This window comes from Triturus cristatus, chromosome 8 (assembly GCF_964204655.1).
Source record: "Triturus cristatus chromosome 8, aTriCri1.1, whole genome shotgun sequence".
NCBI lineage: Eukaryota > Metazoa > Chordata > Amphibia > Caudata > Salamandridae > Triturus > Triturus cristatus.
In genome coordinates, this window is record NC_140591.1 from 279,530,070 (window position 1) to 279,550,449 (window position 20,380).

The window sequence follows — 20,380 nt, forward strand, 5'->3', positions numbered from 1 at the left end:
GGAAATACCGGCGTTATCGTAATGAGGTTCCCCGCTGTCGTCTGTGAGTCGTATCACTGTGTGTGAGATGCACCGCATGTTTGTATTTTCCGAGCTAGAGTATGTCCTGACCTGCCCCCCTCACCATAGGCCCTAGCTGTCTGTCTTTTTTATGTATGTTTGAGCTCATCCTCTGCAAATTCATTGTAGAGATTGAGTTGGTCCCTTATGCGCCCTAGGATATCCGTTCGCTGCGTGCTTTCATATTAAGTCTTTAACTGTTTGATGGTCGCCTCTATGCTCCGTATTTTGGAACGGATATCCTTCAGTATTCCTGCACTGGTGCTGATGCACATACCTCGTATGGTAGCCTTGAATGCTTCCCACACCACACCCAGGTCCTCCACCGACCCCACATATAGCTGGAAGTATTCCTCTATCGCCCCTCGTATGGTGTCGCTATAAACAGGGTCTAGTAGTGACTTAGCATTGAGGCGCCATAGGAATTGATGTGTTGTGCATGTGGGTATGTCCACAGTTAGCAGGACAGGCTTGTGGTCGGAGAGCGTCCGGGGGAGATGTTGAACGTCCGTCATCCAGCCATTAACACGGTATGTGACCAGCCAGTAGTCCAATCTGGACCAGCTGGCATGTGCGGTAGAAATATATGTGCCCTCTCTGGTTCCCGAGTGTCGTAGTCTCCATGTGTCGACTAGGTCGAGCTCATCCATGCATGCCCAGATCTCCTTGGTGGCTTGTTTATGGTGATTTGTCGCATTTCTGGACCTATCCTGTTCCGCGTCAAGTGTGACATTGAGGTCGTTCCCCCCCCCCCCCCCCCCCCCCCCAATAGAAAGAGTCAGTGTAGGGCAGTTCCCTTAACCTGTTGCGTAAGTCCGTGTAGAAGTTGGGGTCGTCTGTGTTTGGCCCATATATATTGATCAGGCCCATGCGAGCGCCTCGGAGTGTGCCCGTTAAAATCACCCAACGGCCCTGGTCATCTCATAATAGTTGGTCTAGGTGGAATTGTACTCCCTTTTTAACTAGGATGATGACTACACGTGAGTATGTTAAATAGGAGGGAGGAGGCCACTACCAGTTCTGCCCAGTGTCTTGTCTGTATGAGAGGTGAGGTGTGTTTCCTGCAACATTGCTATCTCTATTTGATACTTTATGCAAAGAAACAAGCTACGGCTGACCATAAGTTAAGCACTTCAAATCTCAAATTTTTTAATTAAAAGTTCAGTTCCTGTGCACAAATCTTCCTGGAGCACGCCGTAGATCGACTCCACTGGAGACCAGTTATATGAAAGAAGAGCAAAAGAGGAAGGTGCACCAGTAAGAAGTCCAGGTCCAAACAATATCTTTGAAAAATTCTTTGAATTTTCTTGTAAAAAAGACTCGCAGCCAACGTGTTTCGTTCCACACTGGAACTTCTTCAAGGCTGAAAACATGCAACATAACCACATTTAAATACCAAAACACCACAGAACATCACATGACACAACGATACATTCTATCCGATAATCGATTGTTTCAAAAGTACCAGAGACAAAAAATACATCAATTGAAAAAATGATAATAATATAACAACATGAACAAAGCTTCACAGGAAGGACAAAAATATTTGCCAAAGAAAAAACATCACGACATTTATATCATTAATAAATAAAGCACAATACAACATTTTTATCACATATATCTTGTGCAATAAAAATACTGCATACAGTATTTGATGTCTATTGAGATAAGCAATCACCTGACGTACTTTCCTGGGATTGCTTAATCCCCGGATGTTCCATGTTAGGCACCTTAATGCTCTGTTACCTGCCCGCTTGGGCATCTCAATGTGTTACTTAGCTGGTGTTAAAACAACCGCATCCACAATGGAGTCCCAACATGACATGAGTACATTAAAGAAATAACAAAAACTTACAAGACTGTAGGCCCTCCACCCACTCCCGCATCCCAACCATGCCGGAGAATGTCCCTAATACTTGAAAATCAAAGGCCAGTCTTCTTTGTGACTAGTCTTCCCGCTCCGTGTCACCGTTTCATACACCTCGTGCAATCGGCGCCTTAGTGCCTCTTTGCTATAGTTATCCCATAGGTGGCGTGTGCTATCTGGGCACCGCGTAGTTCACGATGTCAGTGCGCCCCTCTTTAAAGGCATGTGGTCAGTGGGGCATTTATCATGCAGTATGGGGCGCGTGCCTTTATTCTCCCTCCTTCGCGTCTAGTTGACAATATGCTGGTCAGCTGCAGTGGTGTGCCCACAGTTCCAGTGCCAGGAAGGGCTACGTTTATAAGATGGATCTCATTATCTCAGGAGGGCTACCACATTTGCGTTTTGTTAAACAGGCCATCGCAGCGCTCTTCCCATACTCTGCAGAAATTTTGCATCTACATACTTGTATCAAGCAAGTGGCTCCACACACTATTCAGGGCCAATGCCAGTTCCATGTGCTCCCCTCGGTGGCAGGCGGATATTTTTTGCACTAAATCCAGCTGTCACGATCGCTCCCGTGTCTTCTGCCCCACCAGTCCTACTCAACAGGGCGTCGTCAGTGACTTGCAGCGGGGTCAGGGTTCTGGCGCCTATTTTAACAGCCTTAACTAGGCTGCAGGCTCCTTGCAGTCCCCACGGAGGGCGAGTAGTGCACCGCCTCCATGCAAGCCGCCTCAGAATCTCCCAGCGTCAGTGTGTCTCCACTGTCCCGCCCGGGTTCCGCACTGGGCAAACAGGCAGCATCTCAGCATGTGTGGAGCGCAATCAGCCACTCACCGGCGCGGTCTCCGGCAACCGTCAGGGCCTCCAGTCCGGCATCCACAGCGTCTGCCGCTTCCGGATCCGTCCTACCCCCGGAGCCGACACCAGTGGAGGCGATGGGAGTCTGGCTTACACCAATCGCTGCAGGCTGAGAAGGCGCCGGTGTCGCTCTATGGCCGCGACCGTCACGCGGGAGCCGCCCCCACCCCCACCCCTTCCCCCATTTTTGCTAACCCATCCCACCTTAATAAAAATCGCTATGATGTGGCACCAGCCCTGGCTGTGTCTTAGCACGTTTTACCTAACTTTGCTACCATACCATGAAATAAAGACTGTAAGAAAGCTGCTAGTGACATTACAGAAGGCTTTCAAACAAAAAATCACATTCCCCAATGCAACTAACTTTAATATTTGTCATAACACGACAAACTTCACTATGGAGAGTCCATAAACACTTGTGTTACTACACATTCAGAAACACTTAGATGGATGGCATTTTGCTTCAGAATTTGTAAACTGCATGACTGCAAATATTTAGGGATCTAGTTGCCCGGGACATTAACATTACAAGTCTTCCTGATTCGAAGCGTATGACTCAGCAATTAGATGATTCTTCTTGCTTACTATCTGTCCGCTGCTTGTGCGGTGTTTGAAGTACTGTTTTTTCTTCCCATTCCCACTCCCTTGTCTCTGTGTTGCTTCCTCCCCCTCCCACCCACTCTGTTGCTTTGTCCTCCTCCTGCCCATCATGCCTCTCTATTGATTGTCCTCTTCCCACCCACCCGACCTCTGTTTTGCTTCTTCTTCCTCCCGCCCACCCGTCTGTGTTGTTTTGTCTCCCTCCCACCACCCATTCTGTGTTGCACTGTCTCCCTCCCACCCTCGCCTTCCCCCTGTTGCTTTGTTCCCCTCCCACCCGCCCCTTCCCCGTGTTGCTTTGTTCCCCTCCCACCCGCCCCTTCCCCGTGTTGCTTTGTTCCCCTCCCACCCGCCCCTTCCCCGTGTTGCTTTGTTCCACTCCCACCCGCCCCTTCCCCGTGTTGCTTTGTTCCCCTCCCACCCGCCCCTTCCCCGTGTTGCTTTGTTCCCCTCCCTCCCACCCGCCCCTTCCCCGTGTTGCTTTGTTCCCCTCCCACCCGCCCCTTCCCCGTGTTGCTTTGTTCCCCTCCCACCTGCCCATTCCCCGTGTTGCTTTTTTTCCCTCCTACCCGCCCCTTCCCCGTGTTGCTTTGTTTCCCTCCCACCCGCCCTTTCCCCGTGTTGCTTTGTTTCCCTCCCACCCGCCCTTTCCCCGTGTTGCTTTGTTTCCCTCCCACCCGCCCTTTCCCCGTGTTGCTTTGTTTCCCTCCCACCCGCCCTTTCCCCGTGTTGCTTTGTTTCCCTCCCACCCGCCCTTTCCCCATGTTGCTTTGTTTCCCTCCCACCCGCCCTTTCCCCGTGTTGCTTTGTTTCCCTCCCACCCGCCCTTTCCCCGTGTTGCTTTGTTTCCCTCCCACCCGCCTTTTCCCCGTGTTGCTTTGTTTCCCTCCCACCCGCCCTTTCCCCGTGTTGCTTTGTTTCCCTCCCACCCGCCCTTTCCCCGTGTTGCTTTGTTTCCCTCCCACCCGCCCCTTTCCCCGTGTTGCTTTGTTTCCCTCCCACCCGCCCCTTCCCCGTGTTGCTTTGTTTCCCTCCCACCCGCCCCTTCCCCGTGTTGCTTTGTTTCCCTCCCACCCGCCCCTTCCCCGTGTTGCTTTGTTTCCCTCCCACCCGCCCCTTCCCCGTGTTGCTTTGTTTCCCTCCCACCCGCCCCTTCCCCGTGTTGCTTTGTTTCCCTCCCACCCGCCCCTTCCCCGTGTTGCTTTGTTTCCCTCCCACCCGCCCCATCCCCGTGTTGCTTTGTTTCCCTCCCACCCGCCCCATCCCCGTGTTGCTTTGTTTCCCTCCCACCCGCCCCATCCCCGTGTTGCTTTGTTTCCCTCCCACCCGCCCCATCCCAGTGTTGCTTTGTTTCCCTCCCACCCGATCCCCGTGTTGCTTTGTTTCCCTACCACCCGCCCCTTCCCCATGTTGCTTTGTCCCCCTCCTGCCCGCCCTTTCCCCGTGTGCTGGGCTCGCCCTCCCGCCCGTCCTTTCTCTGTGCTGCTGGGCTCCCCCTCCTGCCCTCTGCCAGCGCTGCTGGGCTTCCCCTCCCGCCCGCCCCTTCTCTGCTCAGCTAGGCTTCCCCTCCCGCCCGCCCCTTCTCTGCTCAGCTAGGCTTCCCCTCCCGCCCGCCCCTTCTCTGCTCAGCTAGGCTTCCCCTCCCGCCCGCCCCTTCTCTGCTCAGCTAGGCTTCCCCTCCCGCCCGTCCCTTCTCTGCTCAGCTAGGCTTCCCCTCCCGCCAGCCCCTTATCTGCGCCACTGGGCTTCCCCTCCCGCCCGCCCCTTCTCTGCGCCGCTGGGCTTCCCCTCCCGCCCGCCCCTTCTCTGCGCTGCTGGGACAGGTAAGTCACGGCGCCATTAAAAGTCAAAGAAGCGACGTCGCTCTTCGTCTACCCCTCACCAGTCGCGGGATGCGGTGGAGGGGGCAGACGGTCATTCCCCCGCAGCTCCGATGGATCCTCCGTTGTGGCCTGCGGCCTACCCGCCCTTTCCAGGCCCGCACGCGACTTCGGACGAGGTACAGGCCTTCCTGTCGGCCATGAGCCATTTGTTTAGCCCATCGGGTCCCTCTGGAGCGCCTTTTGGCCCCACGGACCCATTGGGTGGGTCTGACCCTGTGCCGCCACCTTTGGCCACGGCTATGCCGGCACCATGCCCTGCGGCGCCGCCGGCTCCGACCTCTGCGCCGCCTCCGGATCCGGACGGCGCCGAACCAGAATTGGTCTCTTACTCCCTGATTCCATTTCTTGGTGGGGAGTTTGTCCCATTTCCTCGGGCACCTCGTCCTTACCGGCCTCTTCACCAACCGGTGGATGAAGGGGAGTACTGGGAGGGGTCTAAAGACCCTCTTGCAGCTCAATGCGAGGATGAGCCTGAATGGGAAGGCGACATGGAGGGTCCAGTGAATCTGCATTTCTCTCCATACCCTGGTACGCTGTCCCCCTTGTCCGTGGCTACGGAGGAGGTTGGGACTTTTTCTGTGGTGTTGCGTAGAGCGGCTCCGGCTCTTAACCTCGAGCTCCCTTCTGTGCCTATCAAGACCAATCTCCTTACTGAGGTACTGCAACCAGTGTCCTCCTCCGCGGAGCCGCTACTGCCCTTCAACAAGGCACTTACAGACGTCCTATTGAGCACCTGGAACAAACCCAACACAGGGGCACCTGTGGATAAGGGTGTGGCGCGCCAGGTGACCCCAGCTTTCTCACGCAACACCCGACGCTTTAGAGTCTGGTTGTACAGGCCTCTGCCTCGCCGAGCGCATTCTCTTCTGTCCCATCCGGACAAGAATCTAAGAAACTGGAGCAGTTTGGTAAAAAGATTTTCACTTCTGCCAGTTCAGTTGTATCCTAGAACGGAAATGAACTAGCAAAAAGGTGTTTCACTGTGTTTTAAAAGAACCCTCACTCACCAACCTAGTTGGTGACATGCTTCGTCATTGGGTTCCCACCAGAGAGGCCGAGTGCCTCTTCGGTGTGCTGCGACGCCTGAATTACAGCGGAGCTGGATTGAGTGAAATCAGTGCAAGTTGTGAGTGGTGAAAGTGAAGTTAAAATGGTGTCGCAATTTTATCCAAAAATTAGTTTTAATGGTGGAAAACTGGACACAGTTAAAAGGGGTGTGTTGGACGTGTAGAAACTGGTGATTATTAGACCAGCTACATCCTAATATATGTGTAAGTGGTCAACATGTTTCTGCTTCTAAAAGTATTAGGCGAAGCATTCGTCAGGACCTTAATGGACTACCACGGCGGTATGCGCTCGCTAAGGCGCACCCTAATCTGTGGAGTCTGGAACCGCTTGGACTCACGGTTCTTTAGTGGCCTTCAGGATTTCTGAAAGCTTTTGATCTGTGAAGTGAGAATGAAACTCACGACTTGAGTCCGGGTGGGGGGCGGGACTTGTAGTCAAACTTACATCAAAGCCTGCCGCCCGGACACCTGCCTGCTCCCTCCTGAAGACTCGGAAGATAATACTGAATACTGCGTGCCTGTTGGGCTGCTATTCACATTCTGTGTGGGACACGGTGGCACAGGTGCTGCCTCAGTGCCCAGTGGAAGCTCGGGCGGTGCTCTCCCAGGCCATAACCGAGTGGAGAGATGCTGCTAAATTTACTATCTGTTGTGGACTTGACACGGCCGATTCACTCGGCAGGGCACTTTCCTCAATGGTGGCGCTCCGCTGTTACGCTTGGCTCCGAACAACTGGCTTCTCCGGGGATGTTCAGAACACTTTGTTGGACATCCCCTTTGATGTCACACGCCTCTTTGGTGACCAGGCGGATAGCACCCTGGAACGCTTTAAGGACTCTCGGGCTATGGCTCAATCCTTGGGTCTCGCCACCACGCGCACTCCCTTGGGGTCCGCTTTTCACTCCTTTCGAGGTCAGGGTCGAGGCGCCCAATCGCGTTCCTTTCAGACCCGCAGGCCTGCGCAGCCACAGTCTCAGCGCAGCCGCGGACATGGGACCTGACGTAGTGGGTCCCAAGGACAGCGGGCAGGTCAACCCAACACCGCTCCTGCCGTAGCCTCAAAACCTTCCTAGTCCAGTGTTTCAGACCCACCGGACTCCAGAGGGCGGCAGGATTCGCCATCACCTCCTCCACTGTCATGCCATCACTTCGGACAGGTGGGTTCTGCAAATAGTCCGAAGGGGCTACTCCCTCCCCTTCGTATCTACCCCTCCAGCCATGCCACCTCAGTACCACCGCATGTCGGGGGATAACTTGGCACTTCTCCAGCAGGAAGTGGCGGCCCTCTTAGCCAATGGGGCCATCGAGCGCGTTCCGACACCAGAAGTAGGTCTTGGTTGTTACTCCCACTACTTCTTGGTTCCAAAGAAGGACAAAGGTCTGCGCCCTATTTTAGACCTCAGGAACGTCAATCGCTTCCTCCGGAAGGAGAAGTTATAGATGCTCACGCTTGCTCAGGTCTTGTCTGTCCTAGACCCACAAGACTGGCTGGTAGCGTTGGAATTGCAGGATGCTTATTTTCATATCCCCATCCTGCCAGCCCACCGGCGTTACCTACGGTGGGCCAAGAGCACTTTCAGTTCACCGTGCTCCCCTTTGGCCTTACCAGCGCCCCTCGGGTGTTCACGAAGGTGATGGCGGTGGTCGCAGCTCATCTGCGCAGATCAGGGGTTTCAGTCTTCCCCCTATCTCCACGACTGGCGGCTGAAGGCGGGCTCGCCCCAGGCATTCGTCTCCCACCTCCAGACTGCGGTCGACCTCCTGCATTTGCTGGGGTTTTCCATCAACGTGCCGAAGTCGCACCTGATTCCCTCTCAGAAGCTCCTCTTTATCGGCGCAGTTTCGGGTTTATCCTCCCGAACAGCGAGTATAGGACATTCAGGTTATGATTCCGATCTTTTGGCCCTGGTCCTGGTCAGGAAGACCCTGAGGCTGCTGGCCCTCATGGCCTCCTGCATCCTGCTGATCTATCATGCCAGATGGCATATGCGGGCTCTGCAGTGGGACCTGAAGTTCCAGTGGACGCAGCATCGGGGAAACCTGTCCGACTACGTCCAGATCTCGAAGGGCACTGCACAGGACTTGCATTGGTGGGTCACGAACCAGCGTTGGGTCAGCAGCAGATACCTCTCCCTTCCCCAACCGGAGGGCACAGTAGTGACGGACGCGTCTCTACTGGGATGGGATCGCCACATGGGAGAGGCGGAGATCAGAGGCCTCTCGTCTCCAGTGGAGTCCAAGCTCCATATCAACCTTTTGGAGCTCAGGGCGATCCTACTTGCACTGAAAGCATTCCTTCCCTCTGTCAAGGGGAACGTAGTGCAGGTGTTCACGGACAACACCACCGCCATGTGGTACTGCAACAAGCAGGGCGGGGTGGGGTCGTGGACCCTATGTCAGGAGGCTCTACGTCTCTGGATGTGGCTGGAACGTCAAGGCATTTCCTTGGTGGTTCGACACCTGGCAGGTACCCTGAACGTCGGTGCGGATGAACTCGGCCGCAGGTGCATGCTGGATCACGAATGGCGTCTTCACTCAGAGGTGGTGCAAGGTCTCTTTCAGCACTGGGGAGAACCTTGGTTAGATCTATTTGCCACCGAAGAGAACGCGCAATGTCAGCAGTTCTGCGCGTTGGAATTTCCAAGGCGGCACTCGCTCGGATACTCTTTTCATCGCGAGTGGAGTTGTGATCTGTTGTACTCCTTTCCGCCTATACCACTTCTGCCCAGAGTGCTGAAGAAGATCAGACGCGACCGGGCCCAAGTCATTCTTGTGGCACTGGACTGGGCTCGAAGAGTTTGGTATCCCGATGTTAGAAGGTGGTTCTAACACTATGGGCCGCCCAGATTTTTTGCTTTTTGAGCAACCAATTTGTTGAGCTTTTACTGTGGGGGAGCCTCATAAGTTGGGACTCACCCACAGTGAACTCAGGATGTAAGAGACTGCATGGGGATTTTACTGGTGTCCCCCTGGCTTGACCAGGCCACCTCGCAGCAGCTGGAGTAAGGGACACCGGGCTGGTAACATGCAGACACCTGTGGCCAGGAGTCCACCCTGGCCCCCTCCGAAGATGGAGGTGGGGGAGCGCCGTCGCGCCCCCCACAAAGATGTAAGCCCCCTGAAGGTGCCCCCGCGGGGTGCCAGGAGCCCACCCTGGCCCCCGCCGAGAAATGAAGATGGGGAGCGCCGTTGCACTCCCCGTGAAGGCAGGGGGGCGGGACCCGGGATCCCGGGGAGCGCGACGATGAGGAAGGCGTTGGGTGCTAGGAGCCCAACATGGTCCTCAGCGAGCAGCCAAGACTGGGAGCGCAGGCGCGCTCCACGTGAAGAGGACGCAAGGGCCACGGACCCCATCTCCGGGCCCCGAAGCTGGAGGGAGGTGGGGGAGTGCCGTCGCACTCCCGCCGAAGGTTCGCCGGTCCTGCGTCAGCCGCCGCGTCTGCCCACCGGAGCGGGCAGACCCGAAGAGCAGTGCTGGCTCCCGCGGCTGCACACAAGAGTGCGGGCCGGGCTGGGAGTCAACTGGAGTAGCCGGGGGTGGGCTCCCCGGGCTGCCCCCACCACCAGAAGGGCCAACTTTGCGGAGGGGCCGGGTGGGACCGGACCCCCGCGAAGGAGGAGAAGCGGTGATTTGGGACCGGGCCCCGAAGACTCTGCATAAGCTGCCGGGGGTGGGCTCCCCGAGCCGACTTACTCAACTGAGGGTCCAGGTGGGACTGGACCCTCCAATGGGCAGCCAAAGTGGCCGGAGGCACAGATCGCGGCTCTCCCCGTCGCTGCAGGAGAGCCGCTGCTATAATGTTCACCAGCAGGACCCTGAAGCGCACCATAATGCCTTGCAGGGCATGGGGAATCGATCGTTTTTGGCGCTTTGGTGGCCCCCAGAGGAGAGGGGTCACCCTCAATGGTGAAAAGGTGCTGGGGGGAGCGGCTGGAGAAGCGCAGCCTCCCCCCCCCCCCCCCCCCCCCCCAGCACGAAGAGACCTCACCCCTAAATCACATAGGGACTTAAAAAGAATAACCCCTCAAGGGCTTAGCCAGTATGTTAACTCCTCTTGGGCTGGAACTTTCGTTCTACAGCTGGAGGAGGGTTGAAAAGTGCATAATGGAGTGAAGGGCTGAGTAGTGGATGTCTAGAGAAGAGCATCCCCTGGAGGTAAAGAGGTGTAATTGCACTGAAATGCATTTACTAATGGATATTTCTTTTAGGGGGACTGAAGTTCACGTGTTCAATGTGTTCAGGTGATGTCATAAGAAAAGTGGGGTTATGTGGCCAGACTTTCCTGCTAGGGTGTCTGGCTGTACATGTAATCCTGTGATTTCATCTGTGATGCCTTTAGGGCTGTAATTGCAATACATTCTAATGATCCTCAAATGTGCTGAGTACTGTCATTCTAAAGTGTGCTTATATTCTTGCTGCTGCCCTTAGGTGAAGACCCCAGGTTGCTAGCCCTTAAGATATAGAGGTGCATACTTTATGGTCAGTAGGAGATGCTCAGTCAGGGTCATGTGTCACCAAGGCAGGTGTACCCATTTTTAATGCTTGTTGAGGTAATGGGGTGGGTCGCCACTGGGATGGTGCCAGTGCGCAGGGCCCACGCCCCAGGTTATGTTCAACTAACGGCATTGGGGTAAAGATGATGTGCACACATGGGAGTGGTGGTACTAGACACCACCCCCCTCAGGAGGGGTGGAGATGTTATGCAATGTCACAAAGTATTTCCAACAGCATATGTATATTTGTAAATTGATGCATAGTATTGAGTAGTGTGTGTGTTTAATAAATGTACTCTTACTTTTATAAAGCAAAGTACATACTGGACAATCAATTATTGAGTGTTATTTTTGCGCACCTGCAAATGGCGATTACTAGCCCACACCACCTCCCTTGAGTAAGCCTCAGAGTGCTCTGCAATTCTACCCTCTGATAGTTAGGCGCTACAATTGGGTGTTTGGTTCCCAGTGAAGGACAAATGTAGTCATGTTATTTGTGCAGGCCTCAGAGATGCTGCCTCATTTTCCAACACCAAGCTACTCAGTATGAGCGTGGATCCCCCGATCCTACTACCTCTTCGGCAGGATCTCCTGTCGCAGCAACAGGGGACGGTCCTCCACCCGAAACTGTCCAGCCTCTACCTCCTTGCGTGGAGTTTGAGTGGTGACAGCTGATTCCATTTGACTTGCCTCCTGAAGTCTGTAATGTAATTCTGGCAGCCAGGCGTCCCTCCACTAAAACGGTATACTCCTGTCAGTGGAAAAGATTTGTGGCATGGTGCACAGCGAAAGCTGTAAATCCTCTTTCTGCCCCTCTTTCTGAGGTTCTATTGTTCCTTCTCTCTTTGGCCCAGCAGGGCTCTGCTCTGGCACTATCAAGGGCTACCTTTCTGCTCTTTCAGCCTTTCTTAGGCTGCCTGATCAGCCCTCTCTTTTCAAGTCCTCAGTTGTCAATAGATTTCTCGAAGGCATTACTCACCTTTTCCCTCCTGTTTCTTTTGTGATGCCTCAATGGGACTTGAACCTGGTTCTCACATACTTGATGTGCGCTCCCTTTGAGCCTCTTGATAACTGTCCTTTGCTGTTATTAACTTTGAAAACGGTCTTCCTGGTGGCCATCACCTCCGCTCGGTGGGTGAGTGAGCCCCAGGCTCTTTCCTGCAAACCTCCTTTCCTGGCGATCCATCCGGACATGGTTGTGCTTTGACCGCGTCCCTCCTTTCTACCAAAAGTAGTCTCTGCCTTTCATCTCGGGCAAACTGTCACTGCCCACTTTCTTTCCACCTCCGCACCCTTCAAGAGAAGAGGAGCGGCTCCACCGCCTGGTCCCAAAACGTGCGCTTTCGTTCTATCTCAACCGCACACAACAGTTCCAGGTGGATGACCAGCTCTTTGTTGGCTACGTGGGCGCCAAGAAAGTCCGGGCTGTGCACAAGCAAACTATCTCCCGATGGGCTGTCTTGTCCATTAAAGCCTGTTACTCTCTGGCTAAAAAAGAACCTTTGGTTGGGCTGTGCGCCCATTCTACCTGGGCGACAGCAGCTACTACAGCATTGGGGCGCGGTGCCCCCTGCAAGATATCTGTCAGGCGCCCACTTGGGCCTCGTTGCATACTTTCACTAAGCACTATTGCCTTGATAGTCCGGTCCGGAGAGACGGCTTCTTTGGCCGTTCAGTTCTCCGTGACTTTCTGGCGTAATCTCAGTTCGCAGACCCACCACCGGGGTTGGTATTGCTTGGGTATGTATTCTAAGGTAAGGAATCTATCACTAACGTGTCTCTTTCAGATGCACAAGTTACTTACTTGTGTAACGATATATCTGTAAGAGACATTAGTTAGTGATATATTTCTTACCGCCCGCCCATCCTCCCCGTCCTGCGAACTGTTCTCTAGGGTTTAGGTCATCCCTTTCAGGGCTCTAGTTCTAGTGCACCAGTAGTCGGTCTCTGGCATGGCTCTGCGCTCCTGGCGTGGAAAAGTTGGGTACAGAACTGACGTCCGCGCGTGTGGGCGTGTCTAAGTAGCTCCGCCGACATCATCTCGGCGGCTACGACGCCAGCGACTTATACGGAGCTGTACGACGACGCCTACCGACGCGCAGGGGTACTGCTGACGAAAACTTTCCGGATCCAGTCTGACGCCTAGGGATTATTCTAAGGTAAGGAATCTATCACTAACTAATGTCTCTTACAGATATATCATTACACAAGTAAGTAACTTGTGCTTCTATTTGACTTGTAAATCAAATATAACATAAAGCGTTTTCGGTGCAATTGCTATGTTAGACAAACTCCAAAAACACTGTGGGTCATACAAACAGGGGTGTAGCTACAGTTGTGCAGTAGTTGCAGGGCCCAATAGCGCTCTGATAATTGTTGTATTTTACTACCTCAACAATAGTGAATGTGTCATTGCTTGTACCAGAGCCCGCGCATCTTTTCTACAGTATTGCAAAGGGGTGTTAGAAATGTGCTATGCAAAAAGTGGTGACATCTTTTTTTCCATCAGTAGTGCAGACATTGGTGTACACATGTTCCTGGAAGTGCCTATCAATATGCTTGTGCCTTGAAATTCGAGTCTTATAAAAACAGAACTTTTTAAAAACCTAGGTCCCCATTATGATGCCGGTCGCACCGTGGCTGAAGCAGGACCGCCCGCCTAGTAGTCGGTGGTCCAGCTGGCCACATTACAATGCTACTGCCTTCATGGCGGTCGCAATGTGTGTAGTTTGTATTGCGGCGTGTGCTGCAGCACACACTGCAGTACAAAATAAAAACATCTTACATATCCCTGAACTAAGGGGCAGGCACCATATCCAGGGCCCATAGCGGAGGCCCAGGGAGGAAGGGGGTCAAAGTCCCTTGCCGCCTGCATTTTCATGGCGGGTTAACAGCCATGGGATGGCCGGCGGAAAGGGACATTGTAATCCCTACAGCGGTGCCTGATCCCTGTTGTAGAGATTGCACTCCTTCCGACGGTACCCTGTTGGATGCATGGCAGTTGGTCTCTCCACCCGCCTTACATCTGTCTGTCATCAGAATGCGGCAGGCGGTCCTGCAGGGTCCGATGGAGGTGGGACAGCCACCGACGGCCTGACGGTTGCGGTCCCACCACCATAGTGGTGGGGGTTTAATGTGGGAGGATTAACAGTAGAAAGATGTCTTTAATCTCAAAAATGATGAATTAGTAAGTGCAGGGCTTAATTTGAGCTGGTGATTCCTGGTGCTCAGCACCGGCACTTAATTGGCAACAATCGGGCCTCTGACAGTCTGCCACAAGGTGGCGCTATCTGGCTAATTTAGAGATGACCACAACAATAGTTAATATTTAATTCAATACAAGTTAAAAACTACCATTACCTGCCGCCCAAGCCATTCTTATAGCTGAGGGGGGCCTGAAATAGTCCGAATTGGCACACTTGTAGGAGTGTGAAGGTCAGTAGTTGTGTTGTTACTGTTATTGACAGCATGTGTTGTGCAAGCTGCAGTGGCATCCTGTGGAGAGCCCGGGCACTTGATATTTTACAAATTAAGCACTGAGTAGGGGCACATTTTTTAGGAAGAATAGCTCACCTACAAATAGGAGAACTCGTGTTGTAAATCCGATATTTTCATGATTTCGATTATAGTGGTGCCATCCACTAACTGTGTTCCTCATCTTTCTTGCAGGAGAAGAGGCTGAAAGCGAAGGCAGCCCGAAGAGCACACACTAAACCGGAAGAGGTAGGGCGCGCTCCCTTTCCCGCCCTTTTAATGCTGTCGCTTCGGAAAGCTCTCTGGCTGGCGAGTGGCGTGTACTCTGACATGTCCGCGAGGGGGAGGGGGCGTGCGCTGTCTTTTGCCTGCTCACCGGTGCATGGCTACTTGTCATTTTCTCCTCCTCTAGTTTAATTCTGTGCCTCGAGCCTGCCTCTGGGAATAGCAATCCATCTGCCTTATGTGACAGGCCTCGCGCTCTCAGCTCTCGCGTGCAGACGCCTTCTTTTCAGACAGAAAATGCACATTCGGGAAGAAGCATCTTTCTACGCATACTGTGTGGCAAGTGCTTCTGCTGCTTTCAATGAAAATGCATTTCATGGTGTCTTTCATCTGTTTGTTTTCTAATCAGTCTTAACAGCAGCTAACAGTTTAAGTAGAGAAAGGGCTGTGAGGCTAATTCCTTATTTGAATGTAACACAATACGAGTAGGTTTGAGTGAGAACAGTTCTTTTTATTTATCACTTGATTGAGTCCATTTCACTTATTATAACTTTTTCATAGAAAACGTTGTAAAAGAAAGGGCTGTTCCCTTTCTTTTACAATGTTTTCTATGAAAAACGTATTATGAGTGAAATGGACTCAATATTGTGTTACATTCAAATAAGGATTTAGCCTACTGACGGGTATATATACTTTTTTGGAAAGGAGGAACTCATGCTCACAACCCTTTCTCTACCTGTCCTCTTGAGGCTGAAAAGGTCCAGAGCCTTGAGCAAAAATCCTCCAGAACTCTAGGGATCCAGATTCAGGATCTCTGGGCCCTTCTCCTTTACCCTAGCTAACCGTTTAAGTGCCCATAAATGTATGGAAGCTGTCAGTGGTACTGGCATGGTGAAATGAGCCCTCCCTAGAATACAGGGTTGCTTGAGAACAGTGTTTATTTATATTATTATATTTCTTATTAAGTGTTGCGTGTCATTGTTTGGAGCAATGCAAGTGAGTAAGAATATGGATATTGAAGTGATGGGGGAGGGGTTCGAGACAAATCGGCGCCGCGAAGGTTCAGTCCAATATTCTTAAACCGCTGCCTGCCTTTACGAAGAGGGGTCAGATAAATGGGATTTGGAAGATTGGGTCATGTGGCCTCTCGTTTAACCGTTGAGATTTACTGTGGGAAATTAACAGCCCTGAGGCACTATGTAGAACACATGATGGTCTTTATCAAGCATTTTTATTTGCGGTCATGACACAATAAGCACAAATCTGGGATTATTAATACTGTTATAACGTTAGTTCTTAAATAATATATGGAAAAAGTACCCATGCAGTACATTAGAAGGGTAGCACAAGTCATGCATGAGTTCCGGCGCATATCGCTGCAGCGTGTTGCAATATCCTTTTAACATACAGTAGGAGGTATTTTATTCCTTATAATTCATGGTCAAACCCGCAAGTTCATCCTCCCCAACTCTGATTAAATTCTTGGTCTCTTGCCCCTGAACAAAGACATTTTCTGTTGCAGTTAAGGTGTAAAAAGGTGAAATCTGTGCTGTGAAAATAAGCACTGTGTAATTTCTTGAAAGCATGCATTCTTAAGCAGTATCATGTAAATCAGTATCAGGCCGCTTTGGTGTTTTAGAAATGTGTGTAACATACACATAGGTTTATTCTCTGCTACATTGAATGCCAGCAGTGCAATAAACAGTTTAACTAGAGCACCAAATGAGTGGAGTTTTAGGATGCATGTATATTTTAGAAGAATGCAATGTGAAAAGCAAGACTTCACTTCAATAATGTACATGATCATTAATTGTTTACATAGGAAGGTACTTTTTATAGTGTTTCTGTTCTGCTACGAGGCGTACATGTTACAATTCAACTGTAAAAACTTACTAAAGTAGAAAAGCTGTCATTTTCTTATTATAGGGGGCTAGTGATGTCACAGTTGCACTGTAGTAGAGAAAGCAGAAACAGGATTTTATACAAGAGGGCATGTTTTCATCTACTATGCACAGACTAGCCATTGAATATATTTATTAGCGAAATATGGCCTGGGTACATATTAAACACTGTACATTATAATTGGAGAACTGTTTCTCTGTGGCATAACAACTAGCCAGTTATACGATAGGGCAATGGTATGTCATAAGAATGTGTATTATAATTATTAAGGTACTCCCTAACGTTTTTTAAAATTATATTGCAGTGTATCACAGTATTTGCGTAGCGCTTATTACTTTATGTGGAGTGCTGAAGCACACTACATCGTGTTGGTGTATGGTTGGAAGAGTGTGTTCTTTGCTTTGAGCCTATGTGGCAAGTGGTTCAGTGTCCTGTGCGTGACCACCGAGGTGCAGTTCTCATGCTATGGGACACATCAGTGCTCACTGTGAAGGATGAGGGATTGTGGGAGGTAGACACACACTATTTAATTTGTGTTATGCTGGAAGGTCTGATTAGCTCTGCAGGTCCCTTTGTTGTGTTGGTAGTTTATCTTTTATATTCTTGATTCAATTTCTTATGCTGGCTGTGAGAGGAGTCAACTCTGATCTTATGGATCTGAAAGGGCTAAAAGTTGCCAGAGTCATAAGTAGTAGTAGTAGTTTATTTCGATCAGTTCATGATCATTCACATAAGAAAACAAAACAAGTCACATCATACAATAAATACATATGTAAGAAAGTATCAAAGAGTAACGTAATTAAAGCACATCATACAGACAACAGGGTCTTGGTCTAGGTTAAAAAAGATAAAACAGATCAGATTGAATCAGACTACAGATCAATCGTGTTAGCGTCTTAAATAAAGGTTAAAAGACCCCTCCTCCCAGCATGTGGTCAGCATAATTATTCCTGTTTGTCAAGTATGTGCCTAGTCCTAATGCGGCAAGCATATAAGAGGCATCTCGTCATTGTAAACATTAGCCATTTGGTGCTGTCAGACCTGAGTATCCGTAGGGCGTCAGCTGAACGTTTGAAAGACAGGAGGCGACATGCTGGGGTTAACCACCTTTTTCAAATGCGCGCATAAGAATGGCAAATGAAGATGAAAAATTCATTTGATTCTGCACTTGAACTACACAAGGGGCACAGTGGGGTTACAGATACATTTTTCCATTTACTTTTGGTGGCATTCAGTGGTATAACCCCAACCCTAAACTGTAAGTAAAGTGCACATGCATAAAGCGGTTCGATTTCATCCATAAAAATTACAAACTAAAAGCATTTTTTTAAATCAAGGAATCTGTCAGTTAAAATGCTGGATGCAGATTTGTTAAATAGAACAAGATCAGTATAATCCCCAGATCTGTTTTTTAAAAGAGGGAGCACTTTGATGGTCATGGATTTAGGGTTCTCCCACAGTGCCCCTACCCCAGTATATACAACCACTGCTTAACCTCCTTAAACCAACACAGTCGCCCAACTTGTTTTACTATGGTGAATAGTTTGTCTACTACTTCCCTGACCGGGATCTGGGTGTTACTGGTCCACAGTCTTACCCAGAACACCAGGACCATCAAAACAGCGTAGAGGGAAATGGGTTTTAGCCCTAAGTCTAGATGTACCGGAAGCAGTGGTGTATTTGTTGGTAAGTTTAGGATTGATCGTATGAATTTGTTTTCCGCCACCAAGTTTTTTCAGATACTTCATACCCCACAGTTTGGTGCAATAAAGGGTGGCTCCCAACCCTCTCACCCTATGGATTTTGATTGCAGGGGAAATTGGGCGGAAAACGTATTGCTTAAGTTTTTTTGCAATTGCACTATCAGCATGCTGGAGTGTGTGAGTGATCTTTTGAATCTGGGGCAACCGTGTCAGATTGCTGGTTAGCCTGACTCCCAAATACTCAAAAATCCATAACCTGTTCTATAGAGTTTTGGGCCAACCTCAATTTCCCTTTATACGTTTTATATGGGTTAGAAACCACAAACTTAGTTTTGGAGAAATTAATTTCAAGGCCCGATCATTGCATGCTGCCATGAACCTGTTTACTACATTCTGTGTTCCCATTGAGGTTTTAGAGATGAGCAGTGTGTCGTCTGCAAAAAGAACGGACGGCAGTTTGGGAGGATCCCCCCACAATCATATAGGTCATAAATTAGCCCATTCATATTTAGAGTAAACAGAATTTGGGCCATTACACAACCTTGTCGGACGCCTTTCATTACGCTTACCCTCTTGGTTTAGTCCCCTCCAGTGCTCCCTCTGACTTAAGCATAATTGTCTTTGTGCAATCGGACTATAAGTCTTAATAAACCACTCTGCAGACCCATGTCCCTGAGGGCAGTCCAAAGTTTAGCACGATTTATAGAGTCAAAGGCCGATCTGAGATCCACAAGCACGACATACAGGTCCCACTTTTTAATCGTGACTGCCTTCCATATGAGCAGGAGTAAGCGAAATACCTGATCCAGGTTGCTTGTGGATGTCCTACAGCCAGAGGCAAGCCCGTCTGCGCCCGTCCGCGCCTCGGACGAGCATAGGACTTCTCAGGGCTTAGCCACTGGCGTCAAGGTATGCCGCCAGTATACCAGATTACAACTCTTGGAGATAGGAGGCAGGATGGGCTATACCGCACCCACTCAGATTAAGTCCGCCACACAACTCCCTAACCTGGGAACAAGGGCAGGCAATAGACGCCTGAAGGAGCCGAGCACCCTTAACTGCGCACTGCTGAACTGCAGATCCTTAGTCAAGCACCACCCTGAAATTGCACTATTAATAGAAGATCTGCTGTTGGATGCGCTCTTCCTCACAGAAACATGGGCTAGGGCAGATGCAGTAGTGGAGATCGGCTCTGCCTGTCCTGAGGGCTTTAAGTTCTTGCATAAACCCAGACAGGGAGGCAAGGGAGGTGGGGTGGGGCTAATTTACAGGGAGAAATATCATCCCACCCTGTTACAAACGGATGGGTTGGAGGGGATTGAAGCAATGGCCTTCTCATTACAAGGTGACAGAGGGAACTTATTCACAGGCCTGCTCTGTTATCGCTCTCCAGGGCTGTATACCCCGATGCAACCCCTCCTGAATACAATTACCAACCTGGCACTCACACATTCCAAAATGATTGTTCTGGGTGATTTTAATTGGCGGGAGAACGCAAGCACAAAGAGCCAGCTGCGGGACCTGACGTCTACCTGCTATGGCCTTGGACTTCACCAATTAGTCGCATCTCCCACTCATCAAAAAGGTCATATCCTGGATCTTCTGTTTGCCAGTAAGACGGAGGCTGAGCTCACAAATGTTCGCCCGCTTATCTGGACAGACTATTATTGTATTCAGTTCAAGATACTGTTAACAGCTTCCTCCACCCAACCTAAAGCCACGGTAGCGTTTAGAGAGGGCAGAAACTGGATCAAATTGACCAAAACGGGATCATTACTGACCCCTCCCACAGTCAGCCTTTTTTTAGCCTCTAGATCGGTTGAGGCAAACGATAATGCCTACCACAAGTTCATTACCAACGAGCTGGACCTTCTAATCCCGAAAAAGAAGATTAGAGTCAGGAGCAGGCCATCCGTGCCCTGGTATGACGATGATCTGCGACTGCTAAGACAGCTCTGCAGGCAGGCCGAAAGGAAATGGAGGAAGGGGCTCCTTGCCAGGGACAAGATGGCGCTGAGGTCCGTACAGAGCAGATACAAGCAGCTTATCATGGACCGCAAAGCGAGTTTCTATGCTAACTCTATAACGCATGCCCCAAACGGGGCGAGGGAACTGTTTAGAATTGTGAATTTCTTGTCGGCCCCAAGCTGCCTTGAAAATAAAGTTGTACCTTCAAAGAGGCTATGTAACGAGATTGCCACCTATTTCAAGGACAAGGTGACGAAGATAACCGATCTCTTTAGG

At 50.7% G+C, this 20,380-nt stretch overlaps 1 protein-coding gene across 1 annotated transcript in view; it reads left to right on the top strand.

Moving 5' to 3' along the window:
- Window positions 1-20,380, top strand: part of DDX10 (DEAD-box helicase 10) — an 867,511-nt gene that overhangs the window by 587,255 nt on the left and 259,876 nt on the right. The window contains exon 16 of the mRNA XM_085621530.1: window positions 14,502-14,555. Within this exon, the coding sequence (XP_085477656.1) occupies window positions 14,502-14,555 (54 nt within the window). The remainder of the gene's footprint in view (window positions 1-14,501; window positions 14,556-20,380) is intronic.